Raw genomic sequence first — 20,000 nt, 5'->3', positions numbered from 1 at the left:
TAATTAACTATGGTAATTTGTTATGTTAATTCGTGGTGTTCTAGAAATTAACCATTAATTATTTCCTGATTGCATCGAATTGGTAATTGTGTTGTATATTTACATTTTTTAAATTTTATATGAATGCTGTTCCTCTTGGAAGTAAAACCTCCGCGTAGCTAGAAACAGGTTTAGGGATCCTCGAGGTCATGCCCCACTTCGCCTGCACACCGTAGTCTGAAGTTTCATTACTTCGATTCCTGGACCAAATTGCTATATATATACTATGTAGAGAATTACATATTTGGACTCTGTCCCCTGGTCTGTGGTCTTACCTACATCCATTCTGGACTAGTAGTGTGAGGCAACAAGCCAGAACGTATCTTTTTACCTGAGATAATTGAGAGCCACATCCTTTACATTTGGACTTATAAATAACCTTTATATTTTTTTTTCTTCCAGAAGCCCAACCTTAGTAAAAAATATACCTACCAGTTTAGGCTATGGAGCAGCTCTGAATGCCAGCTTACAGGTAATATCATTAAATGTGCTTCCCATTATCCTCGGGTCTGAATGTTTCGGCTTTTTTTTTTTTTGGCCTGGCTTTGTATTTAGGTGAGATTATGATTATTCTTAATAGTTGGTTTATCATCCAAGTAAGTTGTAGTACCTAGGACTGTAGAAAGCACTGGTTCTACTTCAAGCTACTTTTGATGTGAAGAAGCAAGAAGGACACCCTGTGGCAAAATCTGGAACACTCGGTTTTCCTGCGAAGGCTAGATTGATAGAAGCTTTTGCAAATGCATGTGGCTGTGCATTAATATTTATCCAGGCTGTCATAAATGATTTCACATCATAGTGTTGGGGAACATGGTGCTTGTGGCAAAAACTTTAAAGTTTAATTATAATATATAATTTTTATGCAGAGGAGGCAAATGTCAGGTCTTCTTTATTTTGAGTTAAGTTCTGGTCATTTTTAAACAGCAGAGCAACTGCTTGTATTATCTTGGGGTATTTCGCTATACGTGAGGATACACTATTTCATTATGTGGGAAGCTGAAACCTGAGTGAGAAAGTTTGCTGGGAGAACTATTGTTTCAGTTGAACATCACACTTAATTTCCTTGGTATTGCTGCCACAAGTTGTCAGTTAGGGACGTTTGTCTTTCCCATACATTTTATTGAAATGCTTCTAAAATACCTGTATCAGGATTGAAACCCGTTAGAAGAAGATAGATGTTTTAAAAAGCATTTGGAAGGGCATTTCCCAAGTTGTCTCACACCCTCTTCATTTCACTAGGCTGCCTTGGCAGAGAGCAGTTTACCTTTGCTAAGTAACCCTGGACTGATCAATAACACCTCCAGCGGCCTGCTGCAGGCTGTCCACGAAGACCTCAATGGTTCCCTGGATCACATCGACAGCAATGGGAACAGCAGCCCGGGCTGCTCACCTCAGCCGCACATGTAAGTGGGGCTAACAGACTCCAAAAGGGGAAGAACCGATATTCCTATGCTTCTAGTATTTACTAGTCTTCTGAAGTTTTGAATGGTGGATAAGTAAAAAATACAAGTTTAAATGGAGTTAAACTGCACCGTGTTTGTGACACGAAAAAGTGTACCAGAACTGCTTTTAATAAACCTTTTAGATTCTCTCCAGTATCCTATAATGATTGTACTAGCAGTCCTCTACAAATTCTTAGTACTACTAACATTCTCTTGGGAGTATAGCGGTGTCTAAGATGAGTCTCCAGCTTACGGATCATTATCACAGTTTGGTTTGTATGGTCCGATAAGAATATTCATGATGGAACAAGTTGTCATAATTTTTACTACTATTACAGGTCTCTAAACCATTTATGAACTGTAGTCAAGATATTTCCCGTTTTTATAAACCGTAAAATGCAAAGTTTAACTGTTAGACACAGTTTACATAGAAGCTGGTAAAGTGTAACTTTTTGCCTGTCTTATAAATCAGTGTAATTACATATTCAACTTTAATTACTGGTGCGTCTGTATTGGCAAGGTTTATATGTTATATTTTATGCAAGACTACGATTCCTATTAATATTTAGCAGCTAACTATATCATTAATTACTCTAAAATCTTTCCCCTACCATCTTTTTAATGGAGCTGAGAGAGTAGATGTATTAAAAATTGATGTATTGTAGATTTCAGAAATGTGTGTGACACTTGAAAAAATGCCTGGCCTTATTCAATAGGCCAAGCATATCAGCTTCTTGTTTACTAAAAAGTATGGACCCTGCTAGAACTTAGAGTTCAGGAGGAAAAGTTAGAATCTGAATCCGGAACAATCCGTTCAGTTGTTAGAATGAGTTTTAACTTAATGTCCATACTTCTGAGAGTTAAACATCACATACTTCTAATTTCAGGTTATTGAGGTAAGAACAGTACTTCCTCTCATTCTTATATTTTCCTCCCCTACTTTTGTACTAAATATCTAGTCAGAGGCCTGACAGCGAAATATGGTCTTTCTAGCAGCCTATTTCCATTTGACCTTTCACCGGATATTACTTTTGTTGATTTTTGAGACATCTCATTCTATTTGACATATTAATGTCTTTAAGACCATGTGCCTAATTGCTCTATAGCACTTTTACTCTATCACCTTTGTGAAAAACACACGGCGAACATTAATATATTTTATCAGGTTCCAAACCATTACTTTTTCAAAATGGAAAAATTTGTCTTTTGGAAGTATCTTTAGATGTGTTAAATAATACAAAAGAAGTGATAAAACTGGAAGTAGAGAGAACATATGGATATGTGCTCCTAAGAGTAGCGGTGCTCTCACACAAGGCAAGTGAGCAATCCAACAGAAGTTTCTATATCCCTGCTTTATCCTCTCAGCCATGCAGTGGGTAGCTTGAGGCCTTTCACTTTCAGCCATTCTCCTGAGTGTGCTGATGCTTGCTCCCTGTATCAGATGCTAAAACTATAAAACTTTAAAGAGCAAACAAGAGTTAGATGCTGTTTTCCCTCTTTAAAAAAGACCAATTTCAGAGAAATGAAAGGTATTCCTAATAAAAGTGTTTCAGCTATTAATGCAACTCCTTGCGCTCCTATATGATATACAGGGGTTGTTATGAATGATATATAGAGGGTATGTAGGGAGGTGGTTTTTAAAACATATGTGTCCAGTGATAAGGATATTAAAATAAAAGTGAATGATTCAATACGATAGTTTATTAAACATTGTGTTTTAGAACCCGAAATCATAACTGGGCTAAATTACAGCATTATTAGGTTCCTAGTATTTTTCGTTTGCCAATTGCTATTTTCGATTTTTTCATTTTTTTATTTAGTTACACTTTAATTATAAAATACCTCAGAAAAAATAGTGTGTGTAAAACAATATATAAAAATTGTATATTTAATTCCTGATGTGGCGCCACTGTGGGCTTAGAAAACTAAGATGTTCTTAGTCAATATATCGTACATTTTATGCTTATATGAATTAGTGCACGTGAAAAATATTTATGTGTTTTTTCCATAGAGAGATAAAAGGAAAGCTTCCCTCGGCTTATTGGAAATAGATTTCAGAAAAGACAAAAATTGGAGGAAGACCAAATCTTGTTTTCTCCTAAATTATATAAATTATAATCATGTTTAATTATCTTGCAGAATACTGAGTCAACATTCTCTCTTTGAATCTGTTTCTGCTGCGGTCATTAACGTTTTGTATGTTGGATGTCAAATATTATTGATGGAATGTCACTTCAGTATTCTATATCTTCATCTTTATAGAGTTTTAAGATGCTCGGACTTAAAAGGCATTTTATGTACATTATTAGACAAAGGAAAATATTATCTAATTCTCTCCGTCAAAATTTGTCTGCATATGGGCTTCCCTGGTGGCGCAGTGGTTGAGAGTCCGCCTGCCGACGCAGGGGACACGGGTTCGTTCCCCGGTCCGGGAAGATCCCACATGCTGCGCAGCGGCTGGGCCCGTGAGCCATGGCCGCTGAGCCTGCGCGTCCGGAGCCTGTGCTCCGCAACGGGAGAGGCCACAACAGTGAGAGGCCCGCGTACCGCAAAAAAAAAAAAAAAAAAAAAAAAAAAAAATTTGTCTGCATATAATTGAATGCACTTCAAAGTACTTTTTGAAAATTAAGCAGAAGTGAAAGAATTTTTTACATTTCAGTAGCATAGTCATGTGTCCTGAAATGAAATCATGGTACTGGTTCTTGTTGTTATTGTTGTCATTGGTTGAGGGAGGGGAGGGAGTAAGTTAAGCTGATGCAACTGTTACCAAGAGGCAGAGGGGCCTAGTGGTATTAGTATATGAGCTCTGGTGACAGACTGTGGTGGTTCCAACCCCAGATTTAGCACTTAACAGCTGAGTACGATTTAGTTGTTTCCTCAGTTTTCTCAGCTGAAAGTGAGGTAAGTCATAATAATATGTACCTCATAGGATTCTTGCAAATAAAACAAGTGCCTGGAATATAATAATTGCTCCCTGTGTCCCTAATAGTGCCGTATTCAGAGTTACTGATTTATATCACCTCTCGTAATACCTCATTATTTCTGTAAAGGAGACCATAAACAATACAAAAATATTTTGCATTTTAATACATTTTTTGTAGGCTCTCCATAACTGTATGGTTACTTTCTTTGCTGGTCAGTCCCTTTGCTTTTCCTCCCACTTCCTCTTATAATTCATGAAGTAAGCAGATCCCTAAGAAGTGAAAGAATGTGAGACAGGAATTTATGGTAGGGAGCACCTTACTCAGACTCAACGAGATAAGAGATTTTTGAGATAAGATGATGTTATCTGAGGTTGGAGGCAACGAACAATCCAAATAGAATAATGTCAACCCAGAACAGGAGCTCACGATATCTGCCTGGAGAACACTGCATATGAGGTTTGACAGGAATGTAGAATATATGAAAGGAGACCAGACTGTTGAATGCTTTAAATGTCAAGCTATGGTGTTTGTTTTGATCAGTATGGAACTTAGTAATGTTATAAGCTTGGGTTTCACATGACCAGAGATGTGCTTTAGGAAGAGTAATCTGAACGTGTACTGAATGAAGCATGCCTGAATGAAACTCAAGTGAGGTAGGATATTCTGGAGTTGGGAGAGACTGGAAGCAGAAGATGAGTCCTTGCAGGATGTAGTATCTGACTTAAGTACAAGACAGCGAGTGGACAGCAAGGAATCCATACAAGAAGTGCTGTGAAGAGAAATACAGAACAAGACAACTGATTGAATGCTGGGGGCAAAGAGGAAAATTAGGAAAAATCATAGCAACTGTAAAGGCCTGTGAAGAGAAATAGAGAGCACGAGAGGATGGGCTCAAGGGGGAAAACGGTGATGAATTCAGTATTATCCTACTTGCTGAATCCAAGAACGTAAATGTCCTTAGAGTCAGGAAACAACAAAACGGAAACTGTTTCTTCATTTAGTCTTTTTATTCAACTCCAGAATAGTAAAAGAAGTATTCCTGAGGTTGATAGAAAAGATGTTTTGAAGCTTTGGAAGATAGAATAACTATGGTTTAGTGCTTCTTATAAATTGTTTTTAGAGAACAAGAAAGGCCAAATTATCATCCTTATTCTTCATTTTGACAGTCCATATGTAACACTTCCCCGCACTGTGGCTTTCACTCTTAGAGTGCCCTGAATGAAGGCTTTTGCCAAATTAGTGCATTTATTTTGCCTTAACTCTTTGCCTTTCTTCCCTTTCCTTTTTCATTCTCCTCTCTTACCTAAATTCTACCTTTCCTTAAGGGCCTCATCCTATTTTTCCAGGAGGCTTTCCCAAGTAATTTTGCAGTCAGGACCTACATTCTGCTCCACATTTCTGAAGAGCTGACTGCTTATATCATTATCTGGAACTAACGCAGTTTTGTGTGTGTGTGTGTGTGTGTGTGTGTGTGTGTGTGTGTGTGTTGTCACGCACATGTGTGCTTGCACATGTGCATACTCATTTTGCAATTATCTCTGGCTTAATGGCAGGTCGCTTAAGGACAAAGATTATGTTTTAGACATATTATAGTATGTGAAACCCCTAACACATTATACCATACAAAGTAAGCACTCAATAACCATATGATAATGATTATGAAGACTCAAATGGGAGGTGACAGTTAATGAGAAATGGTTTGACTTCATGAGGTAATCTCTCCAAAATACAATCCAGGATTCTCTTAGAACTCTGAAGAAGGGAGAAGAAGAGATTTTTAGGAAGAAGAGATAATGAAATAGAATGCTAGCTAAGAGATCTTTCTAAATATTGGCAGAGTGTGTTTGTGAACTTTTGTTTTTAATTATTTAGTTAATATGTATTTTATAATTGTCCAAAGTTATGTCAATGGCAAGTGACAGGCCTTCACCACATTCGTGATTATCCTCCCAGACCTTGTTAAATTTTATTTATCTTGTTGAAGGTGAAATGAAAAAAAAAATTATTGCGATTAATACAGTATTAATCAGATGTATGTTCAAGAGGACTTTAGCAGAAAGTAGGACAGGTTAAAGTCAGGTGGAATAATACAGATTTTACCTAATAATTTTTTGAAATTGTTTTGACTCTTTTCGATCAAGTAGATTTCTAAAATGTATTTTCTGCTGCTGTTGTAAGAGATCTAGACCCATCATGGTCTGAACAAAAGTTAAGAATACTTTCAGTAAGAGTCTAAGTATCATTACAATTTATAATACTCTTCCCTTCTGCACCTCAGCACCAATATTCCCTGATTACCTGACTTTTCAGAGTTTTATAGATTATGGATAAAATTACTTTAGATTCCTATTTTATACCAGTGTTTGCCTCTCATAAAAACTACCTGAAGAGTTAGGATTGATGCTATGTTCAGGTGGAAATAATTTGAACTTACTTTCTTCTCCCATGTGTTAGACTTAAATGAATGAAAAGAGAAGAAAACGTTTGGAGAAGACCTGGAAGGTGAACTCACACTGGTACAATCAATCCATTTCCTGTCTCCTTCCAATCCTGAGGCAAAAGAGAAATTTAATGATGTACCCGCCATATTTAGTTCAAATCAGTTGTTTCTTTTTTATTAAGCAGTTGTTTCTCCTTACTCTCAGTAAGTTGGCTCAGGTTTTTTCTTTCTTTCTCTTATGAAAATGTTAAATGAGGTTCCCATTTTTATATTTTCAAATTTTGTTTCTAGAGATCAAAACGAATGTTCTTCCTGAGCTGGTTTTGTATGGAGGGCTCCACGCACAAAGCCTTCCATTGTCATGCCGTTCCCCTTTCTGATTATTAGAGTCTCCTACTGTTGAGTTTTCAGATCATTTCTTACGTGTCATTCCTGAATCCTCTTAGCCTCCGTGCCATTTCAAAGTTCTACTTGCTAATATTCTATATTAGTTGCAGGTGATTATTTTTTCTGCCTCTTATTAAAGCAAATGTTTGAAGTTTGCAAGTTAATGAACTTCTATATAGAATCAGAATGTTAATATGGCTCATGTAAGACTAGAAAATATATTTGTTGTGTTCTTCGAAGCCAAAACTTTAGGGTAAGGAAGTCAAGGTCTGCGGCATCGCACAAAAGGAGTAGTGTAGTGTTATTCCAGGACTACAATGGAGATCACATTAATCTTTTTTATTAACATGTTGAATGCACATTCTACACGCCCCAGAACTTTCTATGCATTGCATGTCCCAGTCAGTCATCCTTACAACATCCTCTGCTTCTTGAGAACCTCAGTTCGTTATACCACTCCAATGATAAACTTCAGCCTCTCCTAGCAATAATACTTTGCAACCAAAGACAGCTAAAAGGGACTGCTAGATGCCCATTTTGTGCAACAGTATTGAAAATCTAATATAAATTGTGAAGTGTCATGAAACATAATGAAAATGTTCAAGTATATAATATTACCTTTCTTCCTTCTATTCTCTGTGGCTGCCTTAAAATTTAAATTGCTGTTTGTAGGCACATGTAAAATTTGCAGACCCTACACCTTTGGTTGGTGATATTTTATATAAAATCCCTACAGATCTTAGATCTTTCTGTGGACAAAGGCATTTGAAATTGGAGTGGCTCTGTATATCAGAGGAAAGCAGTTGAAAGTGGCTGACAACTTGAACAAGTGGAATGCTCGTTGTTTTCATGCCTGTTAAGCCTGCACTATTTTTTGCTGATATTTTGGATCATTAAGTTGCATTAAGAAGCGCTCTAAACATAAAAGCATATTTTTACTTTACATGTCTTCACAGATTTTTTAATTCACAGTTTTTCATTTATCTTTAATTTTTTTTCCCTAACATTTCTGGGCCTCATAATTTTATTCTGATTTAATTCTATTTTTATTTAACCTCTAAACTTTTTTATTAACTTTGCTAGTTAGCTTTGAGATCTCTTTCCAAAGTGATGGTAGAGAACTTATGACTATGCCAGCTCTTTATTATCTCATCTTTTTTTTTTAAGTGCTACAAGTATGGCTCAGTAGCCGCTGTTCTTTTTTACATTATTCCAGTCCCCGTATGTGGCACTTACAGCTCATTCTAGTTCCTCCTAATAAAAAAGATCCTCCCAGAGATACAGTGCCTTCAGCTAAAAAGTGCTGTATCCCCACTGTGCCGATAGTGGAAATTTGTGGGTTCCTGTAGGGTTTTAAAGGATTTTTATAGAACTATACAGATGGTATTTAAGTTTTCTGTTATGAATGCCCGCAATTTAGGCAAAGGGTGTCAGAAAACTTTTAGGTGACAGTATTGTAGCCTACTGCTTCTGTTTTATATCTAAAGAAGATACTTTGTTAGAAGGTACATCTTCCTTTGCACTAACACTATTTGAGCCTTAGAGGGTCAAAAAGTAATTGACTGAATTGTTTAAAAATGAATATTGTTATTCAGTATTTTTTCCTTCTAGTACCAGGAGAAAATACCATAGTACCATGTATACCCATATGGTATTTTAACTTCAGCTCTTGACATAGGGCTTAGGGAAGTGGATGTCTATTAGGTGATATGGGTATTTTATGACTAAAGATATTTATTATGTAAAGTTGACGATCACTTCAGAATATTACTTAATGTGAAGATACTTTACATAAGAAATTATATTTTAATATGTGTTAAAATTATATTCATTTTGACTACTTTGGGAGAATTTTAAATTGACCTTTCAAATAAGTACAACAATGTATTTTAAAACTTTGACACCAATAAACACAGTTTAAAACTTGATCTCAGGGTTCCTACATTCCATAAGTAGTTTCTATCATTAGGATAGAATTAAACAATTTATATAAGCAACAGATGACCAAATAATTTCACATAACTAGTGGAAACTGACATTCTTTAGTTTGCTCAACATTATCGTAATCTTTGAGCACTGAAAATGGTATAACATCAGCAAGACATTTGAAAGGCAGGAGCAGAAGTAATCATTGGTCACATAATGTTATCTAACTCTTGATAAATTTACCATTTGCAACACTAAATCTCAGGTCCCTTTTGTTAATTAGCAGGTCAGAGAAAGACATAATCTACTAGATTTAGAATAAAAGATATTGTTTTTACTCCCTATTCCATTCTCATGCTAAGAACTAACAGCATAGCTAAGCACAGTTCAGGAGGAAACTGAACATTGAGTCAGTCTTATGGTTTAATTTGAGCAAGGGAATAACTCCAGCAGAGCAGCCAGTCTCACAGATTAGAATGACCTAATGACACGAACCATATGTAATCCTGGTGAAGAGCCATCTCTGTCAAGATATCCAAGAAACAGCTTCACCAGGAGCGGGCAGTGAATGGGCAGCATCCCATCAGGGCAGCTTGGCAAAGGAAACAGACAACAGTCCAGAAAAGGTGGGTAAGCCATGTCAGCGAGGGCTGCCCAGAGCCATACTATAGCCCAACTATAGGACTTTGAGGTCCTGATCTTCAAGGAATCAGAACCCTAATTATCAATGAGAAATTAGAGAGAAACAGGAACATATACTTTGTGTGCCATATGCCCATCCTGACATTTGTGACTGAAACTTGGTCCAAGGAACAAGGTAAAAACGATTTTTGGATGAATGGTTCAAAGGAGTTTTGGAGCAGCAGCAAAGCTGACTTAATGGCCAAATGTCAAGATGTAATTTAGATTTTCTTTTATTTCTCTGACCAATAGATTAGAAATATAAAAGTCCTTAGATCTATACCTGAATGTTTATTGAAAGCTACCATTTATGAGACACAAAATGGAATGGTACCAATTGTATCTCAATGGGCAACTGTTTGATTCTGAGACTGAGCACAGTATATTTGTACTCCTCAATGATCAAAGTAATTACATTTATATTTTCATTTTATTACAGCTGTTCTGATCACATCTATTACTTTTATAAATCAAATGGTAAATCTTAAAGAATTTAATTGTGCTTTTTATAATCGGCACTACAGCAAAACTATGTGAAATCATTTGGGAGTGAGCCTCCAAATCATGTAAAATCCAGTTTCTTTAAACAATGTTGTATAAATTTGAATAAATTATAATATAATGTTGAAGGTAAGGACAAGAAATCTTAGAGAAATTTCATATACATTTATATATATATATGCATGCGATTTATAAAATTAGGTTTCATTAACCTTAATCCACCTTTTTGTCATATTTCTTAGAACTTCTGTTGACTTTAAATAGAACTTTGGAACTCTACCTTGGGGTCAGATCTTTGGGGATGTAGCATAGAATTATAAAATGCATTCTTAAGAATGGCAGTGTGTAGCTTAGAAGAGAAAATGTTATTACAATTATCAGAATATAATATTCCTTTGCAATCAAACACTTAAATGGCTGCATTTTCTAGAAAGTAGAATATGGGAGTTACAAGATTTATTAAATATATTGGTATTAAAGTTGTATTCTGACTTCAGGATGAAAAATTAAAATTTATTTGGCTGTTTTCCTTAGCCACAGTGAAAAGGTATGAGAAACTTTGCAGGGCATTTTCTAATTACATTCTGAATAAAGTAAACTAAACAAGGTATATATGGCATGAGGAATCATCACTCCAATTTTTCTATCCTCTTTTAATGGTTGTACATTTCTGAGAGGAGGAATATTTTCCTTTTCATCCAGAAATAAGTAGGATTTTTATCTACTGAACTGGAATAATGGTTCTGGGTACTGTCCTCATGGCAACTATGTGCAAACTCATCCAAATCAAAAGGAAGGTCAGTTCATTCAACATAAGAATGTCTGTGGTAAATGTTAATTTACAAGAGAGAAAACAGTCTTGAAAAACAATAAAATTGGAAAAATATTGAATCATAGTAGTAAAGATCTGTTTTATAATTTCTTGATTGATAAAATAAGAGCTAATTTATCATTTCTAGTTGTTTTTAATTATATGACCGTATTCACTTCTGTACATGAGAATTAAATATTTCTCTAATGTGCGCTTAAATTTGGAATATAAAAATCTAGATTATAGTGAAAGAAATCAGAGTTATCATTTCAAAAGAATAAAATCATAAATAGGATTAATTAAATAATTTCTTAATGACTGTATAAATAACTTCAGTTGTTTAATTACTCACATTAGCCTAAGATCATTTCTCAGTTTAGAAAGTACTTGCAAAATGTTTTCTTTTAAAAGTAAACTTTTCCATTTAAAACTTTAGTTTCAATTTTTAGGTTATTTCTGTGATATGTTAAACTAAAATACTTCGTAAATAAAATATTACTCTAAAAGTTACAAATGTTTAATTTAAGAAATGTGAATTGTTTCTCATTTCAACCTGACTTTGTACAAATGGAGATACCTAACCTTGCAGTTTTTATAAATTTACCATTAAATTCCAAATATAATTATATCATTTCCTTGTACATATACTAGAAGGAAATGAGTAAAATTGAATTTCCACAATCTCCATTTTTCATATGCTTTCTGAATGAGCATCAATTATTTTACCAGTTTCCCTGTGAAACTTCTTTGGAAAAAAAATGACTTTTTAAAAATGTTTTATTTGGGCTTCCCTGGTGGTGCAGTGGTTGAGAGTCAGCCTGCCGACGCAGGGGACACGGGTTCGTGCCCCAGTCCGGGAAGATCCAACATGCCGCGGAGTGGCTGGGCTTGTGAGCCATGGCCGCTGGGCCTGCGAGCCATGGCCGCTGGGCCTGCGCGTCCGGAGCCTGTGCTCCGCAACGGGAAAGGCCGCAACAGTGAGAGGCCCGTGTACCGCAAAAAAAAAAAAAAAAAATGTTTTATTTGATGTGGTTATAGCTTCCAGGATAGCTACTCAAAAATAACAAACAGAACCAAAAACTGAGCCTCATGAAACTAAATCTTCCATTTTAATAAAGGAGTCTGTGTTTGTATTTTGGAATGCATTTTACATCCCCAAAACAATGATACTTATGTGGTAAGCATGAAGGTTTTGCCATTGGCAAATTTGAACTAATTGAATAAAAATGTATTCAAACACATATGAAATTACAAAGTGCTAATCATACACTTTGATTTTTAAATGCTTATAGTAGTTATCATTATTCATTCAACGGCTTTGTGCCAAGTACTAAATAGACATTGTAGACAGTTAAAAGGAAGTCTTATCTTCTCTAAGTATTTCCTTTTAATTAAAAAAATTTTGATGCTATTTTGTGAGTCAAAACCTATGCAAATCAATGGACAGCCTTAGCCTATAGCAATACTCAGTCTATTCTGATATTTTGTAATGTCATTAATCAACAGTTAAGATAGAACAATATATGAGATAAAGAAGAATTTGTATGATTATAAACATTTTCTTTTAGAGTTAATCAATGTATCCCATGTAGGTTAAAGGTATACAAACTAAATTAAGTAGAAGTATCAAGAAACTTAAAAGTCAAGAACTTTAATAAATCAGTATTGAGTAGGAAATAGATGCGTGGTTTAAGGTCTACACATATTTCAGTACGTTCAATATGTTTCTCAGTGTACTGTATATATAAATTCATTTTACTGGATAAAGATTGCTATACTGGGCCAAATAACATTATTTTCCATAGTAAAACTGAAGCATGAAGACCTTAATGCTATTTCTGAGGATAGGTTTTTGACTGTTATCTGGGGAGTAACGTTTTTTATATTAATGATCCGCAGTTACTGATAGAAACATGTTATATCCTTCAGGTATGCTAGGGCAATTATTCTTATAGGATTTTTGAGATGTATCATGTATCATATCTCATGTATCATGTTTATTACTCGTTTTCAATAAGTATATGTTATTTAATGTGTTTAACTTTCTCTCAAACAACTAGGGTTATCTGAAGAAAGATATAAGGGGGTCTCCTAAAATGAGTAAACCACATAAAAACAATTTTACCTAGTCTTACCTTTAGTCTTGACTTGTAAATGTTTGATTAAATTAACTTTACATTGCCTGAAATCGCCCATATTGTAGAGATGAGCCATTAATTATAAGTTTTTCTTCACAGCATTTGTTGACATCTATCATAACATTTAAGACTTAAAATTTTTATCATTAGTATTAAAAAATATTGTATTTATGAAGGGCCCAATCAAATTTACATGGTGCCACTGAATTACTCATAAATGATGACACTGTATAACTCTAAGATATTGCTCCCAAATTCCTGTCCAGTCTCATCCTACAGGTATTCCTCTCTAGGCAGATTGCCCATGCCAAGGCAAAAGAATGATCTATTCTCTTGATGATATCTAAATAAAGAAACACCATTGTGACTCTGTAGTCTAACATCTATTGACTTAAACATGTTTTGAACATCTCAGTTTCAGAGAACTTTATTCATAGTACTTCCTTATTTTAAAGAAAAAATAGGAACAGTTTATAGGATCTTTTACTTAGTCTTAATTAAGGAGAAAATGAAGACAATTTACATTTCTCTAGAGAATATACAGTGTGATCACAATCAAAAAAGGTAAAGTTTTCCATTATAATTTGACTCTGCTGTAGGATGTTGGCAACAATAACATTTCTTCTGCCTTTCATTGATGCCTTGGGTACTTATAAATTTCACAACCAAAGGAGCAACACATTTCTTTAGGCAACAGATCAGTCTAGTAATGTAGCTAGTCCTCTCTTTGTGTTTTTGGTATATGCCATTATGAGGGTGGGCTGTAACACTAAGCAATTAAACTAGAGCATAAAATCCAACTGCTACTTTGCATTTCCTTCTGGTAGAGGCTTGGCAGGTTGAATGGAGCAGAGATGTTTCATTCGTTTAAGATGAATAAACATTTCTTGAGCACCTATTATGTGCGACATAGTCTGTTGGAAACTGGCAGGTGATCTGTTATCTACAAAAAGGTAGAATTCTAATCGAGGGATGGATATGTACAAAGATAAGGAGAGAGTCCAAGTAAAGGAAGGAAGAGAGTTATAACCAAATTGCAAATTAAGTGTACACATGCACATGAAGAATCATGAAAGTCTTCATGGAGGAGATAGCTTTGAGTTATGCTTAACATGAAATCAATTTTTAGGTTGAACTTTATGAAATTATTGATATTTGACTGGGTTCTTTTTTGCTTACAGAAATAGCAATCTTAATCTTTTCAACCTACATTAAGCAGAGCTGAGGAAAGAGAAGATAGATACAAAGGATTTGAGTGTATGAGCAAAGGTGACTAAGATATAAAGCATGAGTCTCATTCAGAGAATAGATCATTCTTTTGCCTTGGCATGGACAATCTGCTTAGAGAGGAATACCTGTAGGATGAGACTGGATAGGAATTTGGGAACCATAGCTTAGAGTTCATTGATCTCCAAGCTGATGATAGGGTAGGGGCATTGAAAATTCACCAATTATTTGGAGATCCTTAGCAAGACCCTCAAGGGTATATGTTACCTACTTTTAAAAAGACTTACCCTTTTCTTCTTTGCTACTCATCCCTGGGTATACTGTATTTTTTCACTTGAAAAAGTGTCCACACTTTTTTTATGCCATTTTCCCTCAATATTCAGTTTAAAATATATTTTTCTTTAAGATGACTTAAGAACTCAGACTGAAAATTAAAAACAAAATTTCCAGAGATCAAGTATCAGCAGCCTTTATGAACGTGGCCATTGCTTCTGCTAGCAACTTAATCACAATGAGGACTGTAGAGAACTTTGTTTCAAAATCTTCCCATCTTCTACTTTCTGATATCCAAGCATTCCAGGATCTGCTTCCCCTCTTCCTCGAGCAATTAAAATGACAAATATAAAGATTCATCAAAATTGAATGAGTTATGAAGAGTCATCATCTATTTTAACTTTTAGAATTTTTGACAGAGATTTAGGCTCTTCTATCTTCTTGGTAGAGCGTAGAAGGGAACTATTTCACATACATATAAATTTAAAAGCAGTATATACAAAACTTCTTAGTCCACAACCAATACCCTTAATTCTTCACTTCTCTCCACGTTTCTAATCCTGCTACCTTATTCCTGGCCATCATGACCTTATTACACTGTTTTAGTAAACTAGCTGGTTACCTTACCTCCAGTGGCCTACGTTCCATCTACGCTTTGCAAATGAATCCTCCTAAAACTCTTCTATCTTTTCACTGCCATGCTCAAAAACCATCAATAGCCCTTCAGCTGGCAGAGAATAAATTTTAAACTCCATAAATGCAACTCAAGGGCACTTCACCATCTGACCTTGTTCTGCTTTATAACATATTTCTTTATCACCAACCCTCCTTTCCCCATGGCCTCTACACACTCTCAGCGTTCCTACAACACATATAAAATTCTCTATTTTTCCCATTTCCACTCAGAATGCCCTTTTCCTCAACTCTGCGTAATGAACTCTGCGTAATGAACTCTGCGTAATGAACATTTTCATATATTTCAAAGCCTACGTGAAGTGACAACTTCCTCCGTCATAGATCATTGACTGAATGCATTGCCAGAATTTCTCTCCCATCTTTCATAACACTTTGTCTGTTATGGATCGAAGTTACTTGTTGTGTATGTCTTACTTCCTCTATTAGACAAATAACTGTATGAGAACAGGAACCATTTTCTGTATCAGCTCCTAGACCAGTAGTTTGCAAATAATGTTTATTGAATTGATATTTTCACTTCTAGCAAGAAGTAATGTTTATCCTTGTAGAAGTATTTCCATTTCAGCTACTGACTTTCAACCTTTCTGTCAGGAAGTATTAACAGACTTTATGTCTCTCCACCACTGAATACTTTCCCTCTAACTATCTAAAGAAGTTCCAAATAACTTTCTAATTCTCCTAAGTGTAAATTACATCAAGTTAGGAGGTTGGCTATTCCTTCTTCAAGCAAGAAATTTAAATCACTGCTTTTCTGTAGTAAATAATAGGTAGTAGACTTGGAATAGTTGAATTGGAAATCTTGTGTTTCATTGACAGAACAATTTTTAAACTGTTCACAATTAATTCCTGGATTCTCATTTAAATGAATACTCATTATCTACCAAATGGATAATTTGCTTTAAAATCAAAGATGAAGTTACTTCCAAATCCACTTAAAGGAATAGGACATATTTCATCAGGTTTAGAAGAACTACTAAAGTGACTGTCAAGGTAAATATGTCTACCTGCTGTCTCTGCCTTTCTATGCCAGAAGTTTGTACTCTTCTGTGATAACCTAGATGCTTGGTATGTATTAGGTGCCCAGTAAACAAATGAAGTGCTGGATAGATTATCCAATCCAGACTTCATAGACTCCTGCCTTAAGATACATTACAAATAAGTCTACTTATTATCCTTTATTCAAGATCTCACAGATGAGACAATAAGAAATCAATTATTCCACTAGTTTTTTTTTTCTTTTTGTTCATAAGTTAAGAAAAAAAAAGAACCTAAGTCCTCAGTTTCAATAGTTTCATTCTATTTGCTCAAAGTAGCTTCTACTTTACTTATTATTAAGGGCTCTATTAAGGACTGCAGCTTAATCTGTAAGACACCTCAAATTGAAACTGAAAGGAGTCGTGCATAAATTTCAAATCAGGGAGGAAAAATGGCATGATGAATATCTAAACCATCCACAGTGTATCTTCTTCAAACCCAGAAAGAGTTTTATCACCAGGATAGATAGTCAAGAATTTCTCTCGTCTGTCCATCTGAACTTGTTCTTCCTTTACTGTCTTTAATGAATTCCAGTAGGAGTACAGATGCTTTGGGATTCTGCTTGGAGGCAAATAATCTCTCCCAGCTGTTAACCCCTCCAGTATCACTTAATTGCTATTCCTCTTAGGACACTTATGGCTGGCAATTGTGTACATATTTGAGTACATATTTCTCCCATACCAGACTGCAACTTCTTTGATAGATGTTTAAATGCCTCCACAGTGCCTTATATCTAGAGGGTACGCAATAAACGCGTTAAATTAATCATTGGCAATAGGAGATAATGATAATGTTATTGGCTTTTCCTGTCAAAGTGAGATTGATGCTCTTTATGCCATTATGGACACAGGCGACTTGACTCAACCCACAGCATAAAAGAACTTTCGGCAGAAAATTTATTGTCTCTCAGGCTTATATATATTGCTATGTCTCTTAAAATTTCCATATTTTAGTCAACTTTGAGTTCATCTATTTAAGGTTTCTCCAGCTGAATATGTATCATCAGACTTCATAAACTTCAGTGTACATAGCACATGTGATGCAGGCCTGGACCATTCAATGCATGTATGTTAATGATTTCACTGACAAGTTATGATGAGGCCTGGGATGGGATGGCTGAGGAGTGTAAGTGCGGGGGCTCTGCCTACCAAACATTTCAACAATGGTCTTTCTACTTTGAAGTTTACTTTCCTCTGTTGATCTAAAAATGGTCAGAGACAGGACCTGAGATTTTGGCTTAGTGCCGTAGTGTTCAGGAATGTGTTAGTAAATAATTCTTTGGAATAATTATAGTAATATGTTGTGTTATTTTGTCCCTTTTATACCTTAAATGTACTTTTAAGGAAGTGTAGCTAGTCATTACTTTAATAGCCCTAATGCCTGGCATTTGGTATGTGGGGCACTTATATCTTTGTTTTATGACTTTTCTGATATAGTAATAAAAGTCTTAATTTGTAGAAGGGCTAAAATGTTTTTAGAGCTAATTAAGTACATACGTTGTTTAAAAAGCAATCCATGTACTTATACTATAACTTCTTCCAAAAAAGGATTTAAGGTTGTAATTATATCATGAGTGTATCTAGCACTGATCACTTATGAGCCAGTCACTGTTCCAAGTGTTTTGCATACACAAAAAATCATTTACTCCTCATAACTACTATGTAAAGTAGGTACTTTATTATCTCTGCCTTATGAATAAAGAAACAGAGGCACAGAGACATTAAGTAACTTCCCCAAGGTCACACAGCTAGGAAGTAAAGGAGCCAGTGTTTAAACCCAAGCATTTTATCCTCAAAGCTCACTGAATTCTTAAACACTATAGTATTAACCACTTATCCACTGCTGCATGACTAAAGGTTATAAATGAGGTGCCTAAATTATTCAAGATTACTTTATGCTACACTAATAAGTTAATCAAAATACTAAATACATAAAAATTATTGTATTAAATTATACCCTGTTAATTAAGAACCTTTATATGATTCAACTGGAGAAGAGGATATGTAAGGAGGAATTGGTGAGCACTGCATAGACAGGGAGTTACTTTAAAGGGTTTCCTTTATTTTATTTGAATTGTCAGAGGAATTTCTTTGGTGAAGGGGAGCATTTTTCCTGGGAGAAAATCTAATTATCCTATAATAGTGTAACACATGGTATCCTGAAGAATTTGGAAAAATGAACACTACAGAGATAGCCCCTTTTTTTCCAGAGATAAATTAAATGACCCTCATATCCTATAATGGGAGGAAGAAGGGAAAGATACTGCTGATGGCTGCAGAAGAGACTAATTTCCGATTCATTCTACAACCCACCAAAGGCATGTGGTTTCCTTGGGTTTCATTTCCTTTGAATTGGCATACAGGACATGTGAAAACATGGAGCTCTCTGAGATCCAAAAGTGAGAAACCTAATATAAGTGGAGATAATCATGATAGAACTGTATTTTTATTGAAAAGGATTCCACCAAGGTATAGGCATAGGTACTATAACTTTCAAGCAATTTTATTCCCTGGGATGCTTCAACTTCTCTTGCTACATTTTATTTCTTTTTTAGACATTGTATTGGTGGCAATCGGATATTTTTAAGAAATGAGCATTCATAATTATTGGCTCTGGTTTTAGTTTATTTTAGTAAATGAGCAGCCTAACACTGTAGCCTTAAGGGAAAATTTCATTTACATCTTTCTCAGGTCTGATACCTTGTTCACAAACTAATTCTGAGTGAAAGGATTCTAAGAACACTTAATTCCAGAGAGAAGTTTTGTCTTTTATAGTTGATACAAATGAAACTCTTAATGCCTTGATGGGACATCGTTTATTCAGTTAACACATATTTACTAGGTGCTTGCTGTGGATACAGCTCTCTTGATCTGTGAAGTTCATAGTCTAGTAGGCAAGACACAGTACAGCCACCGCCAGAAAGAGTTCAGTACAGTACATGTGATAAAGGCAACGTGAGATAGCAAGAATAACCAGGTTCCAAGAAAGATTCCAGAGGCCAGTTGTATACTAGTCCTGGCTCTGCCTGTATCTATCATAACTCTTGGAAAGTTACTAATTTTTTCATCTGTAAAACAGGAGCATTGGATAAAATTATGTTTGATACAGTGTTAGGATTCCAAGATTCTATAGTTTGGGGTAATAGAATGATCCAAAAAAAAAAAAAAAAATGCTTTGGAGGGTTGAAGTAGGAGGTCAGTGAAAGCCAGACAGGTCAAACAAACTCTTTAGAAGTAGATAAGATATAACTTGGTCCTTATATGGTAGACAGGATGTGCATAGGTAGAACACAGTGAGGAAGGGAATGCCAGGTTCAGTGCACACACAGTGAGTTGAAGAGGAAAGCGCAGACCAAGTCAGCGTGAAAAAATGACTTGGAGTAGGAATTGAACATGATATTTTAAGGGTGATGTTTTGAGTCGGGAGTAGAAGTTATTATTCAGAACTACTGTTGTACACAGGGAGGTTGCAGCGTAACTG

At 35.2% G+C, this 20,000-nt stretch overlaps 1 protein-coding gene across 11 annotated transcripts in view; it reads left to right on the top strand.

Moving 5' to 3' along the window:
- The window catches only part of FOXP2 (forkhead box P2), a 547,197-nt gene that overhangs the window by 517,450 nt on the left and 9,747 nt on the right, over nt 1–20,000 (top strand). For 10 of the 11 annotated variants that reach the window (XM_049715206.1, XM_049715212.1, XM_049715210.1 and 7 more), the window contains 2 exons: nt 442–511; nt 1,279–1,442. In XM_049715206.1, the coding sequence (XP_049571163.1) occupies nt 442–511; nt 1,279–1,442 (234 nt within the window). Of the gene's footprint in view, nt 1–441; nt 512–1,278; nt 1,443–6,859; nt 12,047–20,000 lie in introns of those variants that run through there. The other variant, XM_049715213.1, reaches the window with a different exon arrangement.

This window comes from Orcinus orca, chromosome 9 (genome assembly GCF_937001465.1).
Source record: "Orcinus orca chromosome 9, mOrcOrc1.1, whole genome shotgun sequence".
Classification (NCBI taxonomy): domain Eukaryota; kingdom Metazoa; phylum Chordata; class Mammalia; order Artiodactyla; family Delphinidae; genus Orcinus; species Orcinus orca.
This window is presented reverse-complemented; position numbering and strand designations above follow the sequence as displayed.